Source organism: Crinia signifera, chromosome 1, assembly GCF_055691185.1.
Source record: "Crinia signifera chromosome 1, ASM5569118v1, whole genome shotgun sequence".
NCBI classification, from domain to species: domain Eukaryota; kingdom Metazoa; phylum Chordata; class Amphibia; order Anura; family Myobatrachidae; genus Crinia; species Crinia signifera.
Genome location: NC_139217.1, coordinates 171,506,312 through 171,533,614, shown reverse-complemented (window position 1 = coordinate 171,533,614; position 27,303 = coordinate 171,506,312). Strand labels below are relative to the sequence as shown.

The 27,303-nt window shown below is 43.5% G+C and overlaps 1 protein-coding gene across 1 annotated transcript in view; it reads left to right on the top strand.

The window, feature by feature from the left end:
- Nucleotides 1–356: 356 nt before the first annotated feature.
- CNOT6L (CCR4-NOT transcription complex subunit 6 like) overlaps nt 357–27,303 on the top strand; it is a 41,840-nt gene continuing 14,893 nt past the window's right edge. The window contains exons 1-6 of the mRNA XM_083177046.1: nt 357–490; nt 17,983–18,104; nt 22,076–22,262; nt 22,648–22,733; nt 23,328–23,417; nt 26,076–26,144. Coding sequence (XP_083033172.1) covers nt 17,993–18,104; nt 22,076–22,262; nt 22,648–22,733; nt 23,328–23,417; nt 26,076–26,144 — 544 coding nt within the window. The 5' untranslated portion in view covers nt 357–490; nt 17,983–17,992. The remainder of the gene's footprint in view (nt 491–17,982; nt 18,105–22,075; nt 22,263–22,647; nt 22,734–23,327; nt 23,418–26,075; nt 26,145–27,303) is intronic.

Sequence of the window (27,303 nt, the reverse complement as noted above, 5' to 3'; positions counted from 1 at the left end):
AACCCCATAGGCTAAATATAGCAGAGGCTGCTCCCTCCCCGGCCGTGTCTCCTCCTCTTCCTCCCTCATCACCACCACCATCATCATCATCATCACCTCCTCAGCAGCAGCAGGGCCCGCCCCGGCCTGTGACCGCCCCTTATCCCCCTCAGTGTACACACACATCCTCCTCCTCCTCACCCTGATTATTCATCTCAATATTTATATCCCCCCAGCACGCAGCGGGCGGCAGCAACAGCACTAGCGCCCGTAGCCAGCGCCCGGGGAGCCGCACGACTGGGATCGGAGCACGGCGGCGGGAAGCGGCAGCCAGAGAGAGGGAGACACCGAGGAGTGCTGAGCTCGGCCCGCTCCCCCGCTCCTGCCTGCATGTATTTACTGACCGACGGCTCCCGCTCAGCGCCTACCCCCAGCCAGCAGCAGCCAGGCCCGGCAGGAGAGCAGCAACAGCCGCCGCCAGTGAGCCCGTACTCGGAGGCGCTGAATGCAGGTGAGTGTCGGCGTCGGAGGGGGAGGCGGTGCGAGGCTTTGTCTTGGCATGTTTCTGTGTGCACATGTGCCCGGGCCCCCCGCCTCACTGCACGCGCTACCCCCCTTCCCCGGGGCCCCAATCCACTTCCCCTGCCCCCCCCCCCCCCTCCACGGTGCCCCACTCCACTTCCCTTATCCCCCCCCCCCATGTACACGCTGCTCCCCTAATGTCCCCGATCCCAACGAGTAACAGTGTCACACGTTGCCCCAAATTACTACCTATAACCTCATGTATTTGCTCTTTGTATGTACACTATAACACTGTGTATTCCTATATCGTCGTCCCTCCTGCTTCCTCTCCATGCACTTCCCTCCCTAGCATGCATGTGTGTGTACTTCTCCCCTCCTCTGCTCTTTGTTTCTCTTCTGCTTCTGGCCCATGAGAAAAACCGTGTGCTGCTTGGGGTTACTAGCCTCCAATATGAGGATTTGCTCCCCCTGGCCAGGATAAGATGCAATGGGCCAGATGAGATGTACTAAGCTTGAAAAGTGATGAAATGGAGAGTGATAAAGTGCCAGCCAATCTGCTGCTGCCTTGTTACAGGCTGTGTTTGAGAAATGACATGTAGGAGCTGATTGGTTGGTGGTTTATTACTCTCCATTTAATCATTTTTCTAGCTTAGTAAACATCTGTCCCAATAAGTTATAGCTGGCTGTGCACTGGGATGATATCGGCCCGATTTGTGTCTCTGCCTGAAATGGCATAACAAATTGGCAATATCACTCAATGTGTACTCCTGGTTTGTGGGGTGCCTGTGGTCGCTAGCAACTGGCACTGCTTCATGGCAATAATGTTAGCGATCATTAATCCACTTACAGTTTCTTATATAGTACCGCAGCAGATTCCGTTGCACTTTACAACTGATGACAACACTGAAAGAACAAACTGGGTGTTAAGCTGGGTACACATATGTACAATCGTCGGGCCGTTCTTCTCGAAAGAAAAGTGACATGTGTACGCACGTTCGATCGATATGCAGCCCGTTCCTGCGATCATTCCTCCCAAAAGCAGCACGCCCATCTTTTTCTTGCGATTGTTTGGACGGGAGTACATCGGACGTCGGAAGTAAAATTGTACATATGTGTACGCGCAGATCGGTCGTATGTTTTGGACGGCCGAACGTGTATTCGGTCGATCGAACGGTCGCAAGAAAAATGAAATTGTACATATGTGTACCCAGCTTAAGACAGACATAGAGGTTGGAGGGAAAAAAAGAGAACAATACTGATGCACACTCTAGGTGCATCAGTCTTTTATGTTTAAAAATATGGTGTCCAGTCCCCCCCCCTCTTTCCCCAATATTTGTGTGTGTATAGAGGTTGGAGGGCCCTGCCTGCTGCAAGCTTACAATCTATGGCATATGTAATGAAGGAAGGAGCGATATGTTGCTCTAAAGCACCGTACACGCCGGGTGCAAGGAGGCTGAGCGATGTGCTTAAGCACAATTGCTCAGCACACATCCTGGTACACCCATGATCCACACTGCTTTCTGTGCAGAGTGAGGCTTTGCCCATTGTTTATAGGCAAAGCCTCGCGATCTTGACACTGCCTTTCCCTGTGGGTGATGTGTGGGACTGCACATCGCCTGGATCTATGCACATGGAGAGATCACTTCTCCATGTTAAAGCCATTTGGTCAGATTGCTTAGAAATGGAGTGAAAATCACCCGGAGTGGATGCCTCTTAATGCCCTGTACACACTGGTCAATGGGATCAGTATGGTGAGCGATTTGACACGGCCAGTGTTCCCAATTGAGAGAACACTAGGGATGACTACATTTATACTGCATGCATTATAAATCTAGTCAGTTGATAGCGACGAGCGAAACTGCGCATCGCCGTCACCGGGGGCCATACACTGAGTGATCTTCATTTTTTAATCATCTAGACCTGGGGTTAGGGAACTTTTTTACCTGTTTACCCCAAAATATATTTAGATATGCCGACGTTACCCCCTTGTTTTGAAACAAAGGAAATCACAGCCTGGCAGTTATTGAATATGATGGTGATAATTACAATGTATGGCTGTGTGTGGTGCACAATTTTTTTTTTTTTTTTTTTTACCACACAGCCATACATGATGATGATGACCAATGGCTGCCATAGTGACAACAATTTTTTTTCGTTCTAGACTAGACGGGTATGCTTTGATAGGAGCCTATAACCAGGCAAAGAGACTGTGCTCTGCCGAGGTGGCAAAGCAACTAGTTGACTACTGAAGAAGCAGGCGGAATTGAAAGGGGTGGGGTCTGGGGCATCACGGAGGGAAGCTTGTCATACACAAGGTCCTGATGCACTGCACTGTGTCAGGTCCTTGTACACTACAGTACTGTAACACATGCAGATATATATGTTCTCTAACCGGGCATGCATATAGATTCTTATGCATGCTCGGCAGTGCGACCATCCATTACCCCCAGGAATTTCATTTTTACCCAGTTTGGGGTAATTTACTTCTGTTCCCTGACCACTGATCTAAAGAGATTGCTTAGAAATGGGACTGTAATTGCCCCGTGAGTATGGCCCAAAACCGTAACTACATCGCTCAATGTATACACAGGGTCCAGTATGATGTCCCAGTGTGTACCTGGCTTAAAGCTGGTAACACACTCGGCGATATGCTTTCAGATTGGGCAGATCAGACTAAAGGGGTATACACACGCTTTGATTTTGACAGGTTTTCGATTCCGTTTTGCTTATAGAAGCGAAATCAAATTGAATGATTTTTAATACACATTTGAGTGCTCCGGTTTTCTTCTATATTAAAAAGAAAAATAGACTGCCGGCATGGAAATATCAAAATTGAATGTGTATACTGTACCTTGCATTTAAAATCGATATTGAATGCAAAAGTGCAGATCAAATGTGAAAGCAAAGGCCAAATCGAGAAGGGGTGGAACAGGGAAAATCAAAAGCAAATCGATGCTTGTGTACACACCTTAACATATTGCCTATATCGCACAGTGTACCAATGAGCTACAAGGTGCTGTGCATCCCGTCTGATGATATCGATAGCGCTTTAATGCATGCTAATGAAGGACGGGACAGTGATATTTATGACCTTCACTAACATTGTGATGGTGAGCACAATCTGTCACCGATGGCATTATTTGTTCCGATGTCAAAATGAATCCTCATCGCTCAAATGTGTACCCAACTGAAGGCTTTCTCTTCCCCAGATGTCCGTGATCTAATTTCTGTGTTACTTCTTGATTTATAGATGTTGGCAACCAAAACTAATATATATTAATTGAGCTTAAGGGCCCCTATACACTTGGAATGCATGCAATATATTGTATGTGGTCCTTTTGTGTACTATATATATCGCAGCCAAGCCTGCCTTGCTTGGCTGTAATCTGACAGATCTGCAGACGGTGGTACTCTCAGACTCTGGTGCTATACACATGGGACCATGCATTGTAAAATACATGCAATTTGTATATTTTTTTATGTGCTTGCCGCATTCTTATAAAAAGTGACATGACATGTATATTGCCCTAGTGTGTGGCCAACTTTAGTCTGTTTACAGAAAATCAATATTGCATTTTTTTCTACATTTGTCATCAATGAATCTGTTATTGCTAGCACTGGTAAGCTTACCTCTTCTAAGTGTGTGTTAGTTAGTTATTTAGTTAGTGTTGTTGTTGTTGTGTTCTAATGGATTGGTTCCATGTGATCATATGCTTTGTTGCAGTAAGTCTAGCTGGCAGTGTAGCATGGTGATGTGTTTTCTTTTCTTTGTGAAGACTTAACTTTAGTCTATTTTTTAGGTTTCAAAGCAACTGTAGTGTGATGGTGTGTTGTCCAGCCTCACTATCCACAGTTAGGAGCACTAACAATGATACATTGTAATAAAGGGCCAGACACACTTCCTACATACCACTTTGCTGTCATCTAGCGACATGTTTGCTTGTCGCATTTTCTATATGCAGCAACACAGGACTGTCATACTAATTTTTTTTCCCTCTAGTGGTTGCGTAACGTATGTTTGTTTTGGTCTATATATATATTACATCACATGATGTGTATGTAGGAAGGAAGAATATGTAGCGCATATGCCTGAACAGCCTCAGCCTGCAAAAGGGGGGAAGCAACAATACCAGCAGCAGAGATTATTCACTCAGCAGTCAACTGTAGTTTTCTAATATTAGCTTTCACATTATTCCCCACTCAATAATTTTTTGGCATACTAGGCTTCTGCTTGGTTGTATTCTTCATTCATACTCTTTAATAGGACTTTTTGCTTGTTCTGGTCTTATTTGAAAATCTGTTGGATCTTACAGACTATGTAGCACATGGTGATAGTGAAACTCACCAGTGACTTAATTTCTTTACTTTAGTCACTGAAGGAAATTGTATAGGGTTTTTTTTCCTTGGCACGGTTTATGAAGTGCAGGGCTTGCTTAAAATATAAATAAAATCTCTGTTTTCAGTACCTTGCCTCCTTCTATTAAAAGCCTTCAGGGATGGATAAAACTGTTGCTATGGTTAGTAAAAGGAACTAAAGCAATCTGGAATAATCCTGCCTTGACAAAAAAAAAAAGGGCCAAGCAGTTGTGGAAAAAAATTGCAACATATTGTTCCCTTCAAACTACTGTTGTGCATTTTTGTAGCTTTTTATGGTTGTAGGTGTTACAATTTACATCGGATAAACTTCATCCAACATCCAATTGATTTAATGAAATGCTGGGGAAAGGGTAATCATGAAAACAAAGCCTGTTTTGTCTATAAACTATCCATGTAGACTGATATAACGAAGGCATTTGATAGCTTTCATTTCCCAATCTCTGTTTCACTAGACTAGAGCTCTATATCCTAGGTTTTTTTCATATTTATCTGGTAGTGTTCAGTTTACAACAGTGCTTAATAAGCTTTATTGAAACACAGCTTTTATCCCTTTCAGACATGCGCAAAAAGATTTCATATGCATACTCCCGGGACTAGCGAATGTCTGAATGGCTCTACCTGCGCACCTGCAATGGAATCCTGGGTAGTATGTCTTAAAGGGGTATTAGTGACTGCAATTTTCATTGGCCAAAGCTTCGTCCTTGGTTTTATGCACGTTTCTTATATGCAGCAATCAGACCTAGCTTTAACGATTGCTTCAAGCTGAAGAGGGGATAGGTGTTCAAGTAGACGTGGTTTGTGGGAGAAGATAGGATAAAAAGGAGGAACAAATACAACAAAGTGACAATGGGAAACCTACCAAGCTGATAGAGATGGGCAAACCTAGAGCTGTAGAAAGAAATATAATACAAAGAAACGTAAACTGGCCATACACGAGGGCAATTGGATGCAATTATTTGGACACTGTGGCAATAAATTGCATAGAAAGTGATTAAATTGGATGTATTTGACATGAGGTGAGATGTGCGGTCCCGCGAGCATCGCACTGGAGTCTCCGGTTCACACCGGCCGCAGAAGCTATCTGTTGGAATGCATCTGACCTGGATAGGCTTTGCTGGGATTGCGTGCGTTAGAGGGTCCCAGGCAGCTCAAAGGGGACTTTTTGTGTGTGAATTATCCGAGGGGAGAATTCACACAAGTGTACGGCCAACTTTACAGACTCTTATAGAAGTAACGAAGACAGGTTGGACAAATATAAAGGGAGGAGACAGAGGCATTGATGCCTTCCAGGAGCCCATGTGGTGGTGGCGACCGTACACAGGTTGCACTAAGCAATGCAACCTGTGTAAATGGATCTGTGCTTCCTCTTAGCGGGGCATAGGGAAGCCAATCCCGGGGCATTTTTTCAATCCCGGGATTCGGGATTGAAAAATGCTCAATCCCGGGATTAGGTTTCCTAATTTGAAAAAAAAATGCCCCGGCCACCCTGCACATTCACAGAACTTACATTTGCGGGTGCTGGGTGGGTGGGCGAGATATTGCTGGGAGCCGGGTGGGCTGCAGGTATGTCCGCTGGGCGGGTGGGCAGCTTCAGCTGGGCGGGTGGGCAGCTTCGGGTGGGCAGCTTCAGCTGGGCGGGTGGGCAGCTTCAGCTGGGCGGGTGGGCAGCTTCAGCTGGGCAGCTGGGTAGCTGTTTGGGTGGTCGCGTAGCTTGGCGGGTGGGCGGGCGTGTGCTGTGTGCTGATAAGCCGGGTTGCTGGGTGTGTGGGCGGCTCCGCTGTGTGGCCTGCGCAGCGTGACAGCTGACCTCATCACGCTGCGCAGGCCGCACCCCGGGTAAGGGAGAAGCCGGGCAGCGTCTGAGTGGGTGCTCAGACGTTGCCCGGCATTAGACTGCACATGTGCAGTCTAATCCCGAAATCCCGGGATTGGAATCTCCAATCCCGGGATTGAAATCCCGGCATTTTGGAGGCCAAATCCCGGGATCCCGCCGATCCCGGGATTGGCCACCCTAGCGGGGCATTTAAAACAGAAATTTACATTTATTTAATGGGTGCCTGCTTTCGGCAATTTGATTGTGCTGCTGTTTAGGTGTGAGTGCTAATGGCACTGATATTTCTTGCAACCCCAGTGCTGGCGAGAAGAAAGGTGACTGTCCTGGCTTTTGTGACTTTAGCCAAAAGGCTGGATGACCAAAAACTATTTATTGTCCCCTAATTTTTATGTGGTAATTTAGCTATTCAGTTCATTCCCATGATGTCAGTTTTCTCGCATCCGATTGGAAGGGATTAGCTGCAGTAAGCAGATTCTCCCATGCTACGTGCAGGGCACTAGCAATGAGCCCTTAATGTGTGTTTAGGCTTACACCTCAGGATGGCCAGAGCAGAAATCGGTCAATCAGTGCACCCCTATTGCTTGTTGTGGAAAATTTATTGAATTGGGCACTTAGGGCCTTATTCTGACCAAATCCTTCTTAGATGGACAAAACCATGTGCACTGCAGGTGGGGCAGATGTAACTTGTGCAGAGAGAAATAGATTTGGGTGGGGTTTTACTTCAAAGTGAGATCTATATTGCAGTTTAAAAAAAAGCAGCCAGTATTTATTTATTTTATGGTGCTTATGAAAATATTTTTAGTCTCTAACTCCCCATTGCAGTAATCTAAATGCCCACATACACTTTTCTGATTTGGCCTCTTTTCACCTGATTATGATGGATAGGGCTGAGACATGAGTGTGAAAAGTGGCCAAATCAGAGGCATTTGACATCTATTGCATGGTCCCAATTGGATCGGAGTCTGAGGCTGTACCTGTTGCACTGTCGGACTCTGACTTGGAGGGGTCCATATATCTCTGGCGGTTTAAGGAGCATTGTATGCAACTTCTTCCGTTGTGCAAGTCCTCTTACCTGCCTGGAGCGTCGCTGTCTTCTGTGGTGGTTCTAGCACAGTCTGGTCTGTCTCAATACAGACCAGACTGTACTAGAAGCACCAAAGGTACAGGGTGCTAGATTAAACACTAGCAAACACTGAACTTACCAAGGGGGGGAAATGCAGCGGTGCTGATCCAGGATCAATTCAGTTAAGTATTTGTGGCTTCCAATCATAATATACGTGGTCAAATAGAAGAGAATCCACAACTGCGCTCACCATTCTGCGGGCATGGTGGCTCGCTACGCTTGCCACCTATTCTTTTCTCCCTCTATGGGGGGTAGTGGACCACCACAAGGGAGAATAGGCGGTGGCCATTGGGCAACAGCCTGTTGGAATTTTGACAGTCGAGACCACGTCCGGTACCCCTTGCGTCACATTTGCGTTTTGGACCATCTCATCCTTGCGTCACATTTGAGTTTTGGACCAACTCATTGATGTTTCATTCAAGCAGTTTAATCACCACATGTTCTGGTCAGCGCTTATTAGCTGAGGTTGAGGGGATAATTTGGTAATTCTAAATGCTTGATTATTTCTATTTCAATGGATGATGTTATGGTCTGTTGTAGCATCTTGTGTATGATCTGATTTCAGCAGAGCTTTTCCTGTCAGACTGGTGACCTGTGTTTAAAAAGGTATACAGGTTCTGCAGCTTCAAAACAACCCCATATTCTTACCCTCCACAAACGCATTCAAGGTTTGGTTCCATTGGGGCAAAGGGATATATATTTTGGCAGTATATGATGGCAACACCTAACAAATTTTATCTTCCAGTGTAGTGAATATATTCATAATTTTATTATGCTGACAGTGGCCCTGCATGTTGTGGTTTGCTTTTCCTTTACAGCATAATATGGTTTAAACATTTGTTTATGTGTAGGGAAGAGGAAGACTCTTGGCAGTGGTCTCATTTGTAAACCTCTCACAGATAATGGTAGATTTGGTCCCATTTATTTATTTATTTATTTTTATATTGATGAACAATTGGTTGTGGAATCCTTTCAAAATGTCTGCATTTATTTTATTTTGTTCTCCATATTGTGGTAACACAAACTTGAATGCTTTCGACCAAATTTCTGTGTTCTGCTTTTATACAGCCACAGTAAATGGCACTTACTGATAATCAAAGGATAGAACCCGCTTCTGGCTTAAATTGCATATATTGCTATGGAAGCAGTAATGCTGGGTACACACCAAAAGGATTTGGATTGGATGCAAATCGTATGCAAATCGGATCATACGATTTGCATACGATTTGATCCTCTCTGTATTCAGATGAATGGATCTTTTATAGATCCTACCTGCAGCAGGTAGGATCGGATTCAGATCCAACCAAACGATTTTGACCAAATCTGCATCCAATCAGTCTGAATTGGATCCAGATTGATGGGATTGTGCCAAAATCGTTTTGGTGTGTACCCAGCATTAGACTGTACTTCACACATGGCTGTTTCATCAGGCATACTTTTTTTACATGTTTTTTTTTTTTTTTTTTTTTTGTGGAATATGTAGTGATATCATGTTATGGGATGGTTTTACATGAGTTTTTTTAGCCTTTATCATTTTTTTTTTTTAAATGTGTCCTAAACCAGGTTCCATATGACCTCCTTTTTTTGCTTATATTCTCTCATGGCCTCAGTTCCTGGAACAGTTGTGACCCATCACACATGTATTAGTAGTTTAATGATCAGCGTGACTGCTATGTTGTGGACACCAGAAGTTTTGAACCTACCCAGTTTTTTGTTTTGTTTTTCAATTTATTAGAAGGTCCTTCTATTTATGAATAAAGCAAATTATACATGCTGGCTGGAATATTTAGTGTTCCCTAATAATCGGTAACTGATGATGATTGGTACATATTGGGTGGATTTAATTGTTTTAATGAGGTGCATTAATTAACAAAGGTGCAATTTAAATGTCCTGGGTGCCCATTAATCACATATGTCGACAATATTTATCCCATCTGAAGTCTAGTTAGGGTGCCTAATAAAAAAAAAAAAAAAAAAAATATATATATATATATATATATATATATATATATATATATATATATATATATAATTTTCTCACACATGGGTTACCCATGCCTACTGTGTGATTTATTTGAACCGAGTGCCGCCGTCCCCACTACATTGTGTGTGTGTGTGTGTGTGTATATACACACACAATGTAGAGGGGACGGCGGCACTCGGTTCAAACAAATCACACAGTAGGCATGGGTTATGTGTGTGTGTGTATTTTATTTCACACACACACACACACACACACCACTTGGGAAATTCCCTCGCTACGCCAGAGTCAAAATGAAGGCTCATTACAACCCAGGGGAAATTCTGGATTACCAAACAAAGGTGTAAGCGGGGGAGGGTGAGAAGAGATAGTGGGCGCATGCGTTTCCAACAAGCAAACATTTAGCCATTTAGTGGGTATGAACTGTAAAAAGGTTTATTACGCCATGGGAGACATGCTACACCAATCCATTATCCTAGTCAAAAGGATTGCATTGTAGTATACTTCCTTTTAAAAAGAATCTCGTGCTTAAACCTTGATCTGCGCCCTGCCCAAATATAGTCTAAAATTTTACGTTGAAGAGCCAAAAACCAGGACCGGGGGACGCTAATTGGGAGGGTTTGAAGGATATAAAGCAGGCATGTCCAATGTTGGCCCTTCAGATGTTGTGAAACTACACATCCCAGCATGCTTTGCAATAGTTTTAGCATTCTCTAATAGCAAAACTGTGGCAAAGCATGCAGGGATGTGTAGTTTCACAACATCTGGAGGGCCAACGTTGGCTATGCCTGATATAAAGTATTCTGGGAAGTGTGTTCATTTTGACCACCCCAATGCGTCCCAGCCACCAAATCCTCTTTGACCCCCAAGCGGATTGATCTATTTGTAGTTTAGAAAGTAAGGGAGGGAAGTTGCGAGTGTATATTTGAGAAATATTTCTAGTTAAGTTTACCCCAAGATATTTTAAGGTTGGTGGGATGTCCTGAAAAGGGGAGGGAGATTTTAAGGTTTGCATACTGGCTTCATCTAAAGCAGTGGTTCCCAACCCTGGTCCTCAAGTACCCCCAACAGTGCACGTTTTCCAGGTCTCTACACAGAATCACAAGTGAAATAATTAGCTCCACCTGTGGATCTTTTAAAATGTGCCTGAATAATCTGTGCACCTGTTGGGTGACCTGGAAAACATGTACTGTTGGGGGTACTTGAGGACCAGGGTTGGGAACCACTGATCTAAAGTAAGATTAAGGTGACTGATTTAGACAAATTAACTTTGAAATTTTGAGGGCCCCGTAACAACGGAACTCCATCAAAAGGTTAAGGGTTAACGTTAATGGGTTTGAAACCACAGTGAGGAGGTCATCCGCAAATAGAGCCAATTTGTATTCATTGCCTCCAACCACCAATCCCCTTATTGTCATTTTTTCGAATGGCCCTCGCCGGAGCCTTCATACAGAGAATAAATATCATAGGGAATAAGGGGCACCCTTGGCGGATTCCATTTGAAATGAGAAAGGAATCAGAAAGATCTCTATTGACCCTCACTTGTGCTGAAGGATTTGAGTACAAGGCTGTGATTCTTTGGAGGCAAATTGGTCCCAAGCCCAGGTACTCCAATAACAAAATCCCAATCAACCATGTCGAAAGCCTTTTCCGCATCTGTAGGTAGCAGAATGGTAGGCAATTCGCAGCTAGGGGCTGAGTAAATTAAATCTAAAACTTTTGCAGAGACTTACAGGGCTCAATAGAGGCGGAGGACTGGTCAGAGATTTTGAGAAACACTTTTTCTTCTTCGCTAAATGTGTTCTCAACTGAAACCCATTATAAAGTGCTCACAAGGTGGTACCGCTGTCCCAGCCTATTAGCAAAAATGTACCCGGTGGTCTCCAATCCTATGTTGGCGGTGTGGAACTGAGCCAGGTACGCTCCTACACATTTGGTGGGACTGTCACATCCATAAACCCGACTGGAAATCCGTAATTCATACTGCTAATATTCTCCTACAAGATGACCTCCAGGTTAGGGCTAGCTTTTGTCTATTAACCTTACTCATATGCCTTATTCAACATATAAAAACACCTTATGTCATCTGCTTGGAGCATCTAAAGTAGTGATTCCGGTGCATTGGAAATCTGGCTCTCCTCCATCCATGCATAGTGGTGCAATCGAGTAGACCATTACATGAGCATGGACAATCTCATTAGACTCTAAATGCATAACCTTATTCACAACTTGCTTGACCTTCAAGGAGTCAGAACATTCTAAAGCGTTACTTAATTCAATTATTGTTTATACTTAATAAATACAACTACTTTGAAGTGGCTGGATATCCAGGGGGGCACAGCCCTTTTTTCCTTTATTTCGCTCTCATCTCTTTCCTTTCTCTTCTTGGCTATGCCTCTTCTTTCTTTCCTGTCTGACAATCATCATGCCAATCTGGTTTATATTTAGACTTTTGTGTTGGATTGCTTAGGTTATACTCATGCAAATACCTTATACAGAAAGCTGTTAGATATATATTTAACTTTATGCAATTTGGGTGTACAATTCCTTTTAGAAACTCAATAAAGTCAGGTTTTTGAGGTTTTCAAATTGTATCTTCGGCAGCACACCCAATAGTTTAGACATGCTTATTCACTTCATGCATTTAAACTAGGTTCACTTGTATGAAGCATGCGTGAAAGTAATTTGCACAACTGTTTGACTGTCCAGTTGGCAAATCACTTATTGTCCTGTCACTTTTTAAATGGGAGTGACGGTCTGCACAAAAAAACAGTTGAATTCCTCTCATGGAGTCCTATTTTATGTACCATACCTCCCTGTTTTGGATCAATAACTTTACTCTTTAAAAGTAGGGCTGAAATCTCTTCAGTTTAACCCCCCCCCCCCCCTTCCTCCTTACAGAATGAAATGTTATGTGGGCTGTCAGGTGTTGCAAAAAAAAAAAAAACCTCATCTTGGCAAAGTTGTGTGCTGTTTAGCATTGGAAGGCAAAACTTACAAAGTTAAAATCTTTTCTTAATATGCTATGTTCTGAATATCAGCCTTGCTTTGAGCAACCCAACATAGGGCCAAAAGGATTAGGGTCCATTCAACCTGCCTAGTTCCCTCTATGGTTTTATTTACCAAGCCTCAGCTGTCAGTGGTGGGTTCTGGTGCCTCTGTCTCTCCTATTGTGGCTGCCTGAGTGGTCCCAGTTTGCTGTGCGAATAGAAAAAAAAAAAAAAAGGAATCAACCTTAAGCAGGGGGTGCCAGGGCTGCTGTGTCAAATAGCAGCCATTTGTTGGTGGGGTAGTCAGTCCCACCAGAAACCAAGGTACAAAAAAAAAGAAGAAGTGGCGCTTGGATGATGGAAGTAAATCAATAACCTTTATTAACAACGCATATAAAATACATGAAAAATAAGCACAAGTGTAAGTTAAGAAAAAAAAAAAAAATATAGAGATAAAACCAATATTGGCTAATGAAACCAGACCCAAGTCGGCAGAAAAATGCAATGTCCCGTTGTTTTAAACTGCTGCTCAAATTGGATGGAAGCGAGTCCCAGTGGTAAAAGGATTAAAGATAACCTGCATTGGATGAGTTGATCTTTACCTAATGCTGCTAGAGGATTTCAATCCATTTGGATAGCAATGCAGCAAGTGTCCTCAGAATAGCACGGCAGGGTCCTGGTTGAAATAAAATTTGTAATCCTGGTGTAACAGCAGGTGGTGGTATGTCCAATCCACTGGGTTCCCAAATAGTTTGCAGCCAGCACTGTTAAAGATGAATCCAAATCAGCATTTGGAAAAGCTCCATTAGGTAGCAGGCTCCAATTGGAGGGATGTGGGTCTGTTCCAAAAGATTGCTGACTCGTTTCGCTGTGTTAGGGGTACAGCTTTATCAAAGGTCTTCCAGTTTGCTGTGCACCTGAGAGGACAGTGTATGCACCCCACTTGGCTGCCATTTCTCCTGACCAGGGTCCCCACAAGTGTTCCATCCATCATGGCCAAGGAGTATGGTGGCATCTTTGATCTCTCCTGCTGTTATCAGTGTGAACACTGTTTTGTAGCTCTGCTTCAGCTTTCTACATTTATACTGCTCATAGATGTGGCTGGTTGTCTACTGACTGCTTCTTTTGTGGCGGCTGTTCTGGGATGTTTGTCATCATTGAGGCCAAGCTGGTGATGTAATCAAGGATTGTTTCTTTAAAGCTACTTATTACCCTGCATTTGGAACTTCTTTACGGGTTCCTTCTCCTCCATTGTGGTACTTATTATTCTTACTGTTTTGTGGCTATTCTTGAAAGCCCTTCTCCTGCTTAATCCGGCTAATTTGTGGTGTCCTGCATATCCCTGCAATATTTGAACATTGCCTCCATGAATGGAGCCATTAACTCCTCTTAAGCCGTATTGGTCAATGCTCACTGTCAAGCTCGATGAGCAGCTGACCTGTTAAATAGTGAGAGAATGCCCAGTGAACGAAAAATAGAGACCAGTTTGCCGTGCTCGTCAGAGCATTGAATACACCCGATTTTATCTAGGTACACCAACACGGTTCAAGAAGAAGAAAAAATTATTTATCCCAATGGAGGCACATTGTGAGCATCTTAAGGTGCTCCTGTGTTTGCCTTGAAGAGGGGATTTTCTGTTTTGTTAGCAGATTTGGAGCCAGGTTTGCACAGATGAGACCCTGCTTCTATCAGAGTTCAAGAGGTTTGTGACTGAGGGAGATGGTGTTTTCCAGAGCAGCAGTTATTTAAATTGGTCAGTAGCAGAGTATGAAATTAAAACATACAATTTCAGGCGCTAAATGATAAAGTTTTTAGCTATAACTGTAGCGTAGACTTGAAAGAATAGCAGCTCCCACAACGTTTACTGGAAAACTTCAAAAGCAACAATAAAATAAATCTAAAAGGGAGCGCTAATTGTACGCTGCAGATGGCAGTTATTTTTGAAATGTGTGAAAAGTCCAGCTACTGGGTTTATTTCTTCTGCACCCTCCAGTACAGTCAAGATGTTCTTGTACCCCCCCCCCCCCCCCCCCCCCCACCACCACCACCACCAATTCATTGTATTACCAAAATTGCAGTTGTAAAATTATCAGCTTTATAGTGATGCTAGCAAACTCGTGAGAAATGCAATTCCTGCCATCAACTAAAATTTATTACCAGGCTGGCTGTGTATACACTTGAGCGATGGGCATTCATTCCAAAATCTGAACACATGCCCACATAACCCATACTAACTGTAATATTGTTAATGAAAGACCAAACACTTATGTTCTTTCCTTTATTGGCATACTGGGTATGGATTATTGGGTAAACAGCAACTAGGTCGACATGGGGGAAGGTCGACAGGCAAAAGGCCAGCATGTGTTTTTTTTTTTTCACTTTTGAATACTGTCCTTTTTTGTTTTGTCCCGAATGTTGACATTAATTATAATAAAAAAACATATATGTATTTTTAACAAAGATTGGATTAAGTGTGTCCTCTAGCGCCGTCTACATCTGTAAATACCTTTAAATAATAGAATGGACATCTTAATACATTAATTCATGTTCATGAATTTTTATAAAAAAAAAAATTTTCAGTATATATGAGGGTTTGGTCTGAAATGAGATTCTCTAATGTACTGTATTTTTTATTTATTTATTTTTATCTGGCATTGTGAATGGATACTGCTGCACCTTGTTGGCCTCATTATTTGGAATCTCTAATTATGGCCACACCCAATAATTACACTTCCAATATCACCTGTTATATTCTCACTTTACTGTATAAGGGTGGAGTTGGAAAAACATTCCCGTAACATTACAGGACATAGTATGTAATAACATTATATAAAGGCTTCAAAATTGTATGGCGGAAGGAACATGATGCACTTCTAGCTGAATAGAGGTTTGTACATAACAAAGCTAATATACAAACCTTTTACCTTCTTGTCAGGGGCTAGCTTTCTCTTCCGTTTACAGGTTCTAAGCATTTCAAATCTTTCTGCATAAACTTCATTGGAGTAGACAAATGGTGACGACATCTATGTACAGTATACTGCCACTGTGAAATCCTACACCATAGCCTAAAGCTGGGAGATACTTCATTGTGATGTGATCGTACATCGTATCCATTGTACACAATAAACCTTGGTTCAGGGAACTTTTTTTATTTCCTTTATACCCCAAAATATATTTAGATATGCCAATGTTACCCCCTTCCTCTGAAAGGAAGGAAATCATATAATTATAATACATACTGTGCCCCCAGAGACTGATGATATATCTTGCTAGTACGGTACACATCCTGGCAGTCATTGATGATGAGGATTACCATGTATGGCTCAAAATTTGTACCACACACAGCCATACATGGTTATAGTCATCAATGGCTGCCAAGCTGTGTGTGGTATAGCCATTGATAATGTGACGTTCAGGCAACTATTGGTGTCAGTATTTCAAGATAATATAGTGAGTCTGTGCAAGTTATTTTCCCTAGACTAGAGTTGGGTATACATTGACAGGAGCCTACAACCAGGCAAAGAAACTCTGTGCCGCAGTACAGTCTGTGTGCTGCCGATATGGTGCAGCAACTAGTTGAAGAAGTGGGAGAACTTGGAGGCGGGGTCCGGGGTCATGCAGGGAAGTGTTATACACTAGGGCCTGACAAACTGCTGTGGGTGTTGCATAGATTCTATATGCAATGAAATTCCTGGGGGTAATGGACGGTCACGCTGCCAAGACACAGCCGGGCATGCATATAGGTTCATATGCATTCCCAGCTGTGTCTCGGCAGCACGACTGTCCATGACCCCCATCAATTGTATTAGTGTTATTTGTGTGGGTTTTTTTTCTTCTTTTTTGCGCTGTAGAATGCAATGCATCATGATTATTACAAGCTAGTCGTGTTGTAATACCAAGCTTTTTTTTTTTCTTTAGTGGAGTTCTGTTCAGTATACTCTTGTTAAGAACTTTACTCCCAGCTGTGTATGCGATGCGTACAATGTTTTGATTTGTATATCACTTGAGTATGGACTAATTTTAAATTGAGGTCATGTACTTCATGTGTTGAGGAAATCTGTCTGGTCCTATTTCTATACATTGATGCTAATGCAATGAAAATTGACCTAATGCAATAAAGAGTGTATGTATGTATAATCTTTTCCATGGTATATTGGGGGGGGGGGGGGGGGGGGGGGCGGCGGCACATACACACTGAGCGGCTTTCCACCTGCCCGGTGCGGACTGAGGGGGGGGGGGGGGGGCGCGGCATTGCATAGCCGTCCTAAAAGCTGCTCATCTGCTGGTGTAACCAGCAGATGAACGGCTTTCCCAGTGATGCGACAGGAGCGCGCTCGTCGCCAGGCCATACACACTGGGTGGCTTTGAGCTATGTCTACTTTCATTTTTGGATCAATATGACGGACCAGTGACACTTTTGGCTGACTTGCTAAAGAATTGGATTTAATTGGTCAAATTCTTTCTTGCATTTGGATGCACACAAGCTCTCGCCAAGCATTCATAATGTCTCCATCATTTAGTGTCCAACACCAGGCATATAGGTTGACTTTTTTTTTATTTTTTATTTTTTTTTATACCTCTTACACCAAATTTCTAGGGTTATTGCTGGCTCGGACCAAAGACCTGGCAATCCGAGCCAAGAAATGTTGAAGACTGGTGAGATATGTGTTAGGGGCAGTGTAAATGGTAACCCTGTTCATCTGAACCAGGACCAGTTTACATCAATGGGAGAGCCCATACCTTCCAACCGCAGCAGTCAGTCTGGAGGTTGGGTAGGGCACATGTAGGTGCTGCTGTCTGCCCTGCTAGGCAGATGGTAGGGATGCCGTTGAGGTGGTGAATGGATGCCTGTGTGCGACATTCAATCACCACACAGGAGGCGGCTGTAGGCAGCCTAGCAGTAAATTGCTGGACTGACGTAGGTGCCGTGGAGGTCACAAACACCATGTGCATTGTGAATGTGTTGAATCACAAGTCTGACCCGAATTGGACCAGTGTTCCAAATTCCATGTCTGATCCTGGATTTTGGTGTAAAGACCACAATTCTGGTACAAACCCTGGAAAATTGTATAGCCTCCTCAGGGTGGGCCAAATAAGTTCCTGTATATCCCTAGGACTGGGTTGTTCTTTGTATTTGGGGGCTCATTGCTAACCACTGTGTGTATTTTCTCCTTAGACTAACAGGGATGCCCAAAGAAAAATATGACCCTCCTGATCCTCGTAGAATTTATACCATCATGTCTGCAGAAGAGGTGGCCAACGGCAAGAAGTCTCACTGGGACGAATTGGAGATTTCTGGTTAGTGTCAATCATGTGCGGTTGTGGCTTTATGCTGTCATTCTTCCATTCAGTGTTCAGGACATGTTCTTAAATTGCCAAGTCGTGCTTTTTTTAAAACGTAAACTTATTTTGATAAGTGCTAGTCTACATTGATTAAATAAAAAAAAAAATACAGATGAAGCCTCAATATGCCACACTGCACCAAGTGCTGGGTACAAGTGAGCCATCAAGTGCAGCTTTGCTATCCATGATCACTAAAAGAAACTGAACGGTACATGTGTATTAGCCAGGCGCCCGGTACGTAGTTAGCGTAGCGACGCTGACAGAATCAGTGTAGTCAGTCAGGAGTAGCATAGTGTTCCCGCGAGCATCCCTGTCAGAATCAGTGTAGTGTTCCCGCGGCCGCAGCTGATCTTTTCTCCTTTTATTAACTAAAATCCAGTTAACACATGTTGTCATTACTGTCTCAGATGAATGATATGGCAGGTGTGAATGTGTTCCTGCAACACCCCCCACTATCCACGCCAGCCCGAAGGGCCCTGACCTGTTCATACCTCCACTATCCACGTCGGCGTGGAGTTGATTTTAAAAAGCCTGAAGCGTGGCGGATTACTTCACATGTGTTCCGCTTCCCTTCGCGGCACTTGCCACACTTTATAAAATCAACTCCACGCCGACGTGGATAGTGTAGGGGTATGAACAGGTCGGGAGGACGTGTAATGCGTGCGCTCGCCTCGCTTTGGGATGGCGTGGATAGTGAGGGTTTGAAAATGCCTCCTTTATTGTGCATAGGACGCACTTGCGCCCGCATACCCCTTTTTATGCATGAGGCACACGTGCTAATTACTGAGACGCAGGTGCGTCTCAGACAGCTGGAGCACCTCTCTGCCAGCACCTGCATGATCCCCCGCCGGTGTCCGCCAGCGCAGGGGATCTGGCGGTTACTGGCGCTGTGTGAGAGGCACTCACTAGACTTGGCATGGACTCCGGGGACAGAGCTGGGCAGCCGCTAGGCTGCCGCGGAGTCACTACGCTAGGCAGCCATTGGGCTACGTTGACGGCGTAGCTAGTCTACGCCTGTGTACATATGTTAATTGGGTGCCTGGCTAATACACAAGTACCAAAGAAACTTTAAGGGTAACTCTGGTTGGTTCGCTAAGCATTGGTAATTTGCGGCCTAGTGAGCCTTCTAACACCGGGTTTGCAAATACCCCGCCGTCCTGCGAATATTCCTGGCCCTTTGCGAATGGTTGTTTAAACATTCATTCGCAGGGTAGCACGTGGGGCCGAAATTATTTTTTTTTTTCAAAATAGATAAAATAATAAAAAGAAACAACTTGGTCCAACGCCAACATGGTAGATGACCAAGTGATGAATCAAAGTACCTGCCCAACAGTTAGCCCGGGCCGCCGACCCATCCACGGAGAGATCCAGTCAGTATGAGGATATTAAGGATAAGGAAGACAAAAAGTAAGGAATGGGGGGAGAGAATAGAAAGTGAAGTGTAGATAAGGTAGTATGTAGGAGCTTAATCATAGGGTAATAGGTGGGGCATTCTGCAGAAGTTGAAGGGAATACCACGATGTGTTTTGAAAACAGCCTTGGATTGCTTGTTTGGTGCGGGAATTTGTTCCAGCAAGTAAAAAGCTTAGGGGTTAGGAGTTCCTTATGGAGTGAGTCCTCCAACAAGTCCATAGTGAACAAGAAAAGGAGGCTTGAGGTTGCCATGTCTAATGAGGGAGGTGAGGTCTGTGTCCATTGTTGTAAGATGGCTTTTTGGCCTACCGCAGAGATGAGTACTACCATTTTTTTTTATCATTTTTAGGTATGTTGGGTTGATCGGCAACGTGCTCAAATAGTGTCCAAGAGTCAGTGCATCTAAATGATAATCTCAGTGTGTTTATAGCATAGTTATGTAGTGTTAGCCAGAAGGATTGTATAAGGGGGTATTGCCAGAGACCGTGGAATAGATCAGCCTCTGGTATATGGCATTTAGGACAGTCAGATCTCTCCGCTGTACCCATCAAATAGCAGCGTTTAGGTGAGAGATAGGCACTGTGAAAGATTTTATATAGCCTTTCTTGGTTAGAGCTAGCTGGGATGAGTTTAAGATTTATTAAGAAGGTGTCCAAGATGGCTTCAGAGTCAAGAGAGGAGGACTGTGAAGCCCACTTATTAAGTGCAGGGAGATCAGTGTCAGGATCTAGTTCTGGGCGTATGCGGGCATATATAGTAGAGATAGAATGTGTTCTGGTGCGGATCAACGAGTCTAATGGATTTGTGATGTCTTGAGGCCGTAGTTTAGTAAGGATCGATTGCAGGTAATGAGTAGCTTGGAGGTAGGAAAATGCATGACTGGGTAGGAGATTACATCGCTGCCTCGCCTCCTCAAACGTAAGTGGGGTGTTAGAGGTGTTAAGTAGATGTCTTAAGCATGAAATTCCAGAGGAGTGCCACGTCGTGAAAGGTGATCCGGCTTCACCCCTCTGGAACTCCAGGTTTCCAATCAGAGGGAGGGATAGGGAATAGAAATGTTGCAGGCCTAAAGACTTTCTTGCACGTCTCCAAGCATGTATGGTAGGGGATAATAAAGGATTATCAAATTGAGGTGATTTTAATTGTGAAGGGCGCGCATGTAAAAGGAAGCTAAGTGAGAGTGGAGCCAATAGTTGCGAGTCCAAGGCTGCATCAGTGAAGATGGCAGTGCCGTTGACCCAGTCTACCGCAAAGCGGAGAATGCAGGCGAGGTTGTAATGCTTTATATTAGGCAAATTGACACCACCTCGTTGGGTTGTCTGCATCAGCTTATATAGGCTGATCCTAGGTCTTTTAGAATTCCAAATAAATTTGGACAGCATAGAGTGAAGTGAGGAGATATCAGATTTTGAAAGCAGAACTGGGGTCATTTGCAGTACATAAAGCAATTTTGGAAAGCTGGCCATTTTAAACAAATTGCATCTTCCTAACAGATTTAAGGGCAGGTTCTGCCATAAGTTAAGCTCATTTTGAATTTTAAGGATCACCGGAGTAATGTTATACATGTATATATTAAGGGGGTGGGGTGGTAAGGCCATCAGATATGTGATGTATGTGGATGCCCATCTGAAGGGAAAAGTGGTGGGCCAGTCCGATCTCACCTGGCCATAGATAGCCAGAGCCTCTGATTTATTAAAATTGGTAGAAAAGCCAGCAAACGAGGAGAAGCGTGTGATGTCTGAGGAAGGGAACAGAGTGCTTTGCGTCAGATAAAAAGAGAAGAATGTCGTCAGCAAAGGCGACAACCCTTAGTTCTCTACTGCCTTTTGTTATACCTTTGAGGATGGGAGAGGAGGTAATGTGTCTAATAAGTGGCTCAAGTGCTAAGTTGAAGGGTAGGGGCAACCCTGCCGTGTGCCCCGTTCAAGGCGAAAGGAAGGGGAGGCAATACCATTGACCAACACCTGGGCTGTTGGTGAAGTATACATCGTCTGAACTAGCCCCCGGAAGGGTCCTCCAAAAAGCTGCCGAGAGCACATTATGTAGATGTGACCAAGAAATTTTGTCGAAAGCCTTCTCAGTGGGGCCGAAATTATTTGATGGCCTGCAAATCTAAGTCAGTCTGGGCTGACTTAGGCTTGCAACAAGGGGTCTTATAACTGGAAAGGTGGCGGAGCCCCCCAGCAGGCTGGTGTCCGCCTGTGTTGGAATGGGGACGCACAGTTGTTTCCTGTGCACACCCAGCATTTGCTGCCTCCATCAAGCCTTCTAATTCTATCTCGGCAACCAAAGGGAGCCCCAAGTGGTGTAAACCATCTTTGGTTGCGTATTGTACACCTCTTTGAAAATAGTTGTGTACATAATGTAATAAGGTGGTAGGCTTTTACATCTGTTTTATCTGTTTTTTTTTTGTGTGGTTCTATAAAGTCTTGCATTTTAGGATTATATAAAATGTATTTTGCCTAAGAATACAGTTATGCATCATAACACAATATTTTTTTTTCTTTTTATAGGCCGGGTGCGGAGTTTAAGTACATCGCTCTGGTCACTGACTCACCTGACTGTGTTGCACCTCAGTGACAACAACCTCTCTCGTATCCCATCTGATATTGCCAAGCTCCATAATCTGGTTTATTTGGATCTTTCATCCAATAAACTCAGAAGTTTACCAGCAGAGCTAGGGAACGTAGTGTCTCTCAGGTAAGTTTGTGAAAACTGATTGCTGTCTAATAAGATCTGCCAAGAGCTCATACTGAGACTTTTTTTTATTTTTTTCCCTCAGTTTATCTATATTTACTGAATTATCCTTTCCATATAGGAAATGAGGCTCCAGAGATGAATCCATTTTATCTGCTAATGTTTATCAACCTCCTCCCCTCCCCTTACAGTTTTGGTATTGGTTTTGTACTAGAATGGCCACCAGTATTTGGATAGAATGGACACATGATCTATTTCTCTAGTGTGAGGAAGCTAATGGAACTCCTTTTACCTTTTTGCATCTCTAGTTTACTTTTCTTCCATGATTCGCAGTATGGTTGGTTTTTAGGCTAAAATCCGTTAAAACATTGTGTTTTTTTCAACACAGGGAATTGCTTTTAAATAACAATCTGTTACGGGTTTTACCTTATGAACTTGGGCGACTGTTCAGGCTTCAGACCCTTGGGTTAAAAGGTAAGTTATACAGTTTTCAGACTATTGATCTGTAGTGTATGGTTTAATCCATTTATTCAAATGACTTATTAGTGTTGTGTTTATACGAAATAATTTCATTTTGTGTTCACATGGGTCCTGTCCTCAAATCCCTTATTGAAATATAAAAATATTCTGAAATACAGAATAATCAGTTATCCAAAACTCTTCTGGCCCTGAGCATTTTGGATAACGGATACTCAACCTTTTATGAGTGGAGCTTGAGTAAACATAATTATATGTAGTAATTATTTTAACACTCTCCACCCCACCCCCAGTCCCTATCTGCTCCTACCTCCTGATCTGTCTTTCCAGCTCCCTCTCTCCATACACAGATCCGTGTCCCTGCAAGAATTGATTGACTTAAGTAATTCGGTCCGTCTAGTGATCACTGGTGGTACTTCACCTTATAGAGGAGAGAAATGTATCTATGGATGTGTGTATATTTAAATTTTTCCACTGGACATGAGTGCAAGACTATATTTACTAACAGTGCTTGTTACTGATAGAACCTTCTACAATTTTATATATATCTATATCGTGATTGTGAGCATTTTTTTTTTTTTAATCCTTTAGGCAATCCTTTATCACAGGATATTCTTAGTCTGTACCAGGAGCCAGATGGGATCCGAAAGCTACTGAACTACATGCTTGACAATCTAGCAGGTAATTTATTGTAAGGTTGCAAGCAGGGCCCTCCTACCTGTCGTAGGTTTGTACCCAGCTTGTTTCATCAATTTTCCAATTGTAAAGTGCAACGGAAAATGCTGCACTATATAAGAAACTGTAACTAAAATAAATAATGGTACTTGTGTATTATAAGGGTGCCCATTACATAGTTTACGTAGTGGTGTATTCAGAATACCAATACAGCACTATGCTGGCTACGTAAGTGGCTCTGGAACCCTAAAAATACACAATGCTTATTATCCCCACTATCCACGTCATACCCCTAGTATCCACGTCGGCGTGGAGTTGATTTTATAAAGTGTCCCCTTGCAGGGCTTGCCATGCTTCGGGCACTTTATAAAATCAACTCCACGCCGACGTGGATAGTGGGGGTAAAATGGCTGGTCTATACTTGCCCTCCTCCGGGCCGGGCACCGTGCCTATCCCCGCTGACTCTCGCCGCTGGGATCCACGATGACTCCCCGGCAGTCGCAATCAGTCCCCCTTCTCTGGCACTCGCCACGGACACTGTATGCAATTAGCGTAGTGTTGTTGGGGGTGCAGGGAAACGATGTGATGCGCCGCCAGCGGCACTACACTGTAGTAATTACGTACTGAGTGAGTGCCGGAGGAGGGGGACTGAACGCTGCCGCCGGGGAGTCATCGGTGATCGCCGCCTGGAGGAGGATATGTATAAACCACACCACCCTGCTGCCAGTGCTGTCTCCTGTATTATCATAGCGCCAGATAAGTAGCTTAGCCTACGTTGAAAACGTATCGTAGCCGGGCGCCGCGATGATACACAAGTACCAAAATAATTTGCTTGAATTGTCTGATCTTTATGCCTTCACTATTGGGGTGCATTGACCTTTCTGAATTCCTTTCCCACAAATAGTCGTATGTGTAAAAATATACATATTTTTTGTACATATACATATTTGGTGTGTGGAGTGTGGGTTACAGTTTTCTGCCTCCTGTATAAAACTACAAGAATAAAAGCCAGCAGCATGGGGTGGGTGTTCCAATGGATCAGTCACCTTTTACTTCTGAGGCACTGCCTTGTAAAGGTGTGGTGGTGGTAGTTACCGGTACACCAGTAATTACAGATAGGCTGCCTTGAACCCCAGGAGGCTCGGTTGCAAGAATACGGTTGATCCTGTAAAGAATCGCCCTTCACTGTTCTCATGTAGGGAGGAGGGGAAGGGTTGAGCCAGGGGGCTTGCACTGTGCTTCCTATGGCAGGTATTCAATGTCAGGGTCACGGCAGTCGAGCTTGCTCGACCGCCGTAACCCAGTCCCGTTCTCGGTCAGCTCGACGAGAACACGCAGATGGGATTCAATGTCCCGCCTGCCGGGGAGCGAAAAGGGGGCGTGGCCGCGAGTTGCAGCCGGGAAGAGGCGAGCTGCAGCCGGCTGTTCTTGGCAGAACGAGCCCGACAGCTAGTGATGTCGGGCTCGTTCTGCCGAGATACCCTGCTCAATGCTGTCGGGGAAGACAGCATTGAATAGGGCCCGGCGGGCATCTCCCCGATGGGAGGTGCTCGCCGGAGATTGAATATCCCCCTATGTCTGCCAGACTTCTAGAAGCCACTGGTGGGTGTATCTAGCATGGCTGAAAAATGTGATTTGGCTTCCTTCTAAGGACTGCCTTATGCTGAGAATGCTTGGCTCTCCTAGAATCTGTGATGGGAGTAATTCAATTGTTGCTCTCTCTGGGTCAAATAGCTGCTAGAGCTGGCGAGCAGAAACTGACCAGTTTGGGTGCTCAAACTGCAATTTTCACAGCATTTTAGTTGTTTTATGGATTTAAACCCAGCACTGCATGATGTGATAAAACAAAATAGAATGGTGCAGCAATTTCCCACCGGTTTAGATGGAAGATCGGGCGCACAAACAATTGAATTTGCTCATGATGTACTCCAATTTAAGCCCTTCCTATCTGGTACTCTGTGCCCCAAGATGTAAATATGTATATTTTGAATGCTGCCCATTAGTTATTGTACTACAGGTTGAGTATCCCTTATCCAAAATGCTTGGGACCAGGAGAATTTTGGATAACGGATTATTCCGTATTTCGGAATATTTTAATATTTCAATTATGTATTTTGAAGTATCTTGCATGTTTGCTGTATAAACACATAAAACACACACAAATATATTTTATTGCCACATAAAATACACACAAATATATTTTATTTGTTCAAAAAACAAGGTTTCAAAACATGAAACAAAATTTGTGTACTATCTCAGATATTGAATTTGAATGCCAAGCAATCATTTTCTTGCACATATATAGTGCCAGTTACATATGTCCCCAGTGAGTTTTTAGCAAAAAAAAATTTTTTTTCCACTTTCTGGAATGTATGGTTTTCGGAATAATTCGGATAACGGATACTCTGATACGGGATACTCAACCTGTAGTGGCATGTAACCGTGCTGTGTAATTGTGGCTTCACCTGATATAGGCAACCTAAATCATTTTCTTCCTCGCTCTTGCTGCGTATAATGCAGTCTGTTTTTATTTCTTTTTTCATTCTTTTTCTGTTACCTTTTATGTATCTGCTCTTATTCATATCAAGAACGGATAGTATATTTCTGAGCAAGTACTGTAAGAGCCCCATACCTAAGGTTACAACTTGTTCCTGTACATTACAGTTCATCCAGAACAGCTTCCTCAGAGACCATGGATTACATTAAAAGAACGAGACCAAATTCTCCCCTCAGGTATTTATTCTGGATTTTGCTTTTTAATTCACAGAATGTAAACATGCACTGAGCTCTTTACTTGTGTAGTTTGAGCTAGAGTACTGCCATTACCATCAAGAAGAGGTGAATGTGTATTGCTACACATTCACCTCTTCTAGAGCCATTTACTACGACGCTCATCTGCTTTTAATACTAGCAGGTGAGCGGCCGCTGGCGATGAATGTGGGAGCATGCATCATCGCTGTCCTGTACACACTGGGCGGCTTTTGGGCTGAAAGCTGTTCAACTGATAACTTTCGGCTCCAAATCGCCCAATGTGTATGGGCCTTTACTGAACTGCACTCTAAAAAGAGAGGCCAGTGTAATTAAGCAGTTTAATGGACTGCAAATTCCACTGCTTTGTGTGTGTGTGGTGTGTTTACTTTTTCTAATGGAAAATCGGTCCACAATTTTGAAAGGGTGTTTTGATTCTTATCTGCTGAGCATTGGCACCTGCTGAATGAAAACTGCATAAATAACATCTTGAGAGGACTTCCATTGGTTTAAACTCTTCAGATGTACTTCTTTTTCGACCTGTTTTACATAGTGAAGTTTAGAAGCAAACCGCACTCAGGGTGTCTGGCATCTGACTAGAATCACTGGAACGAGGGTTCTGTTTGTTAAACACTGATCACAGCATATTACATTTCTGCAGAAAATGTAAAAGGGAAAGATTTGGTTTGTGGCATTTAAGACTGCTTACAGAATACAAATCAAGGCTTCTAATCCACTCATTAGCAGTATTAGTAGACCTCAAAGAACCTTTATCTAGGCAGATTAACAGTGGAAAAAATAGGTTTTAAAACCTCACTATATATACATTTTTACTTTTGGTAGTAAAAGCTAAATTTAGATTTTTATTGAAAAGTAGTCATTTGAAATGTTAGTTTAATCTTAAAATGAATACATTTTATGATCGCGGTGAATGCACCATCAGAGTAACTAGAAGTTTACCATATGGGCCTGATTCAGATCTCCTCGCTGCTGCAAGTATTTGGAGCCCAGCGAGCAGGTAAACTCTGCCACTGCCACAGTGCACTGCTGCAAATGCGTTCACAGCTGCGCACACGGGGGGAAATTGCCCACAATATATTTATTTCCTCCTGCTCGCAAGCAGTTCAGCGCTGTGTGGAGAAGG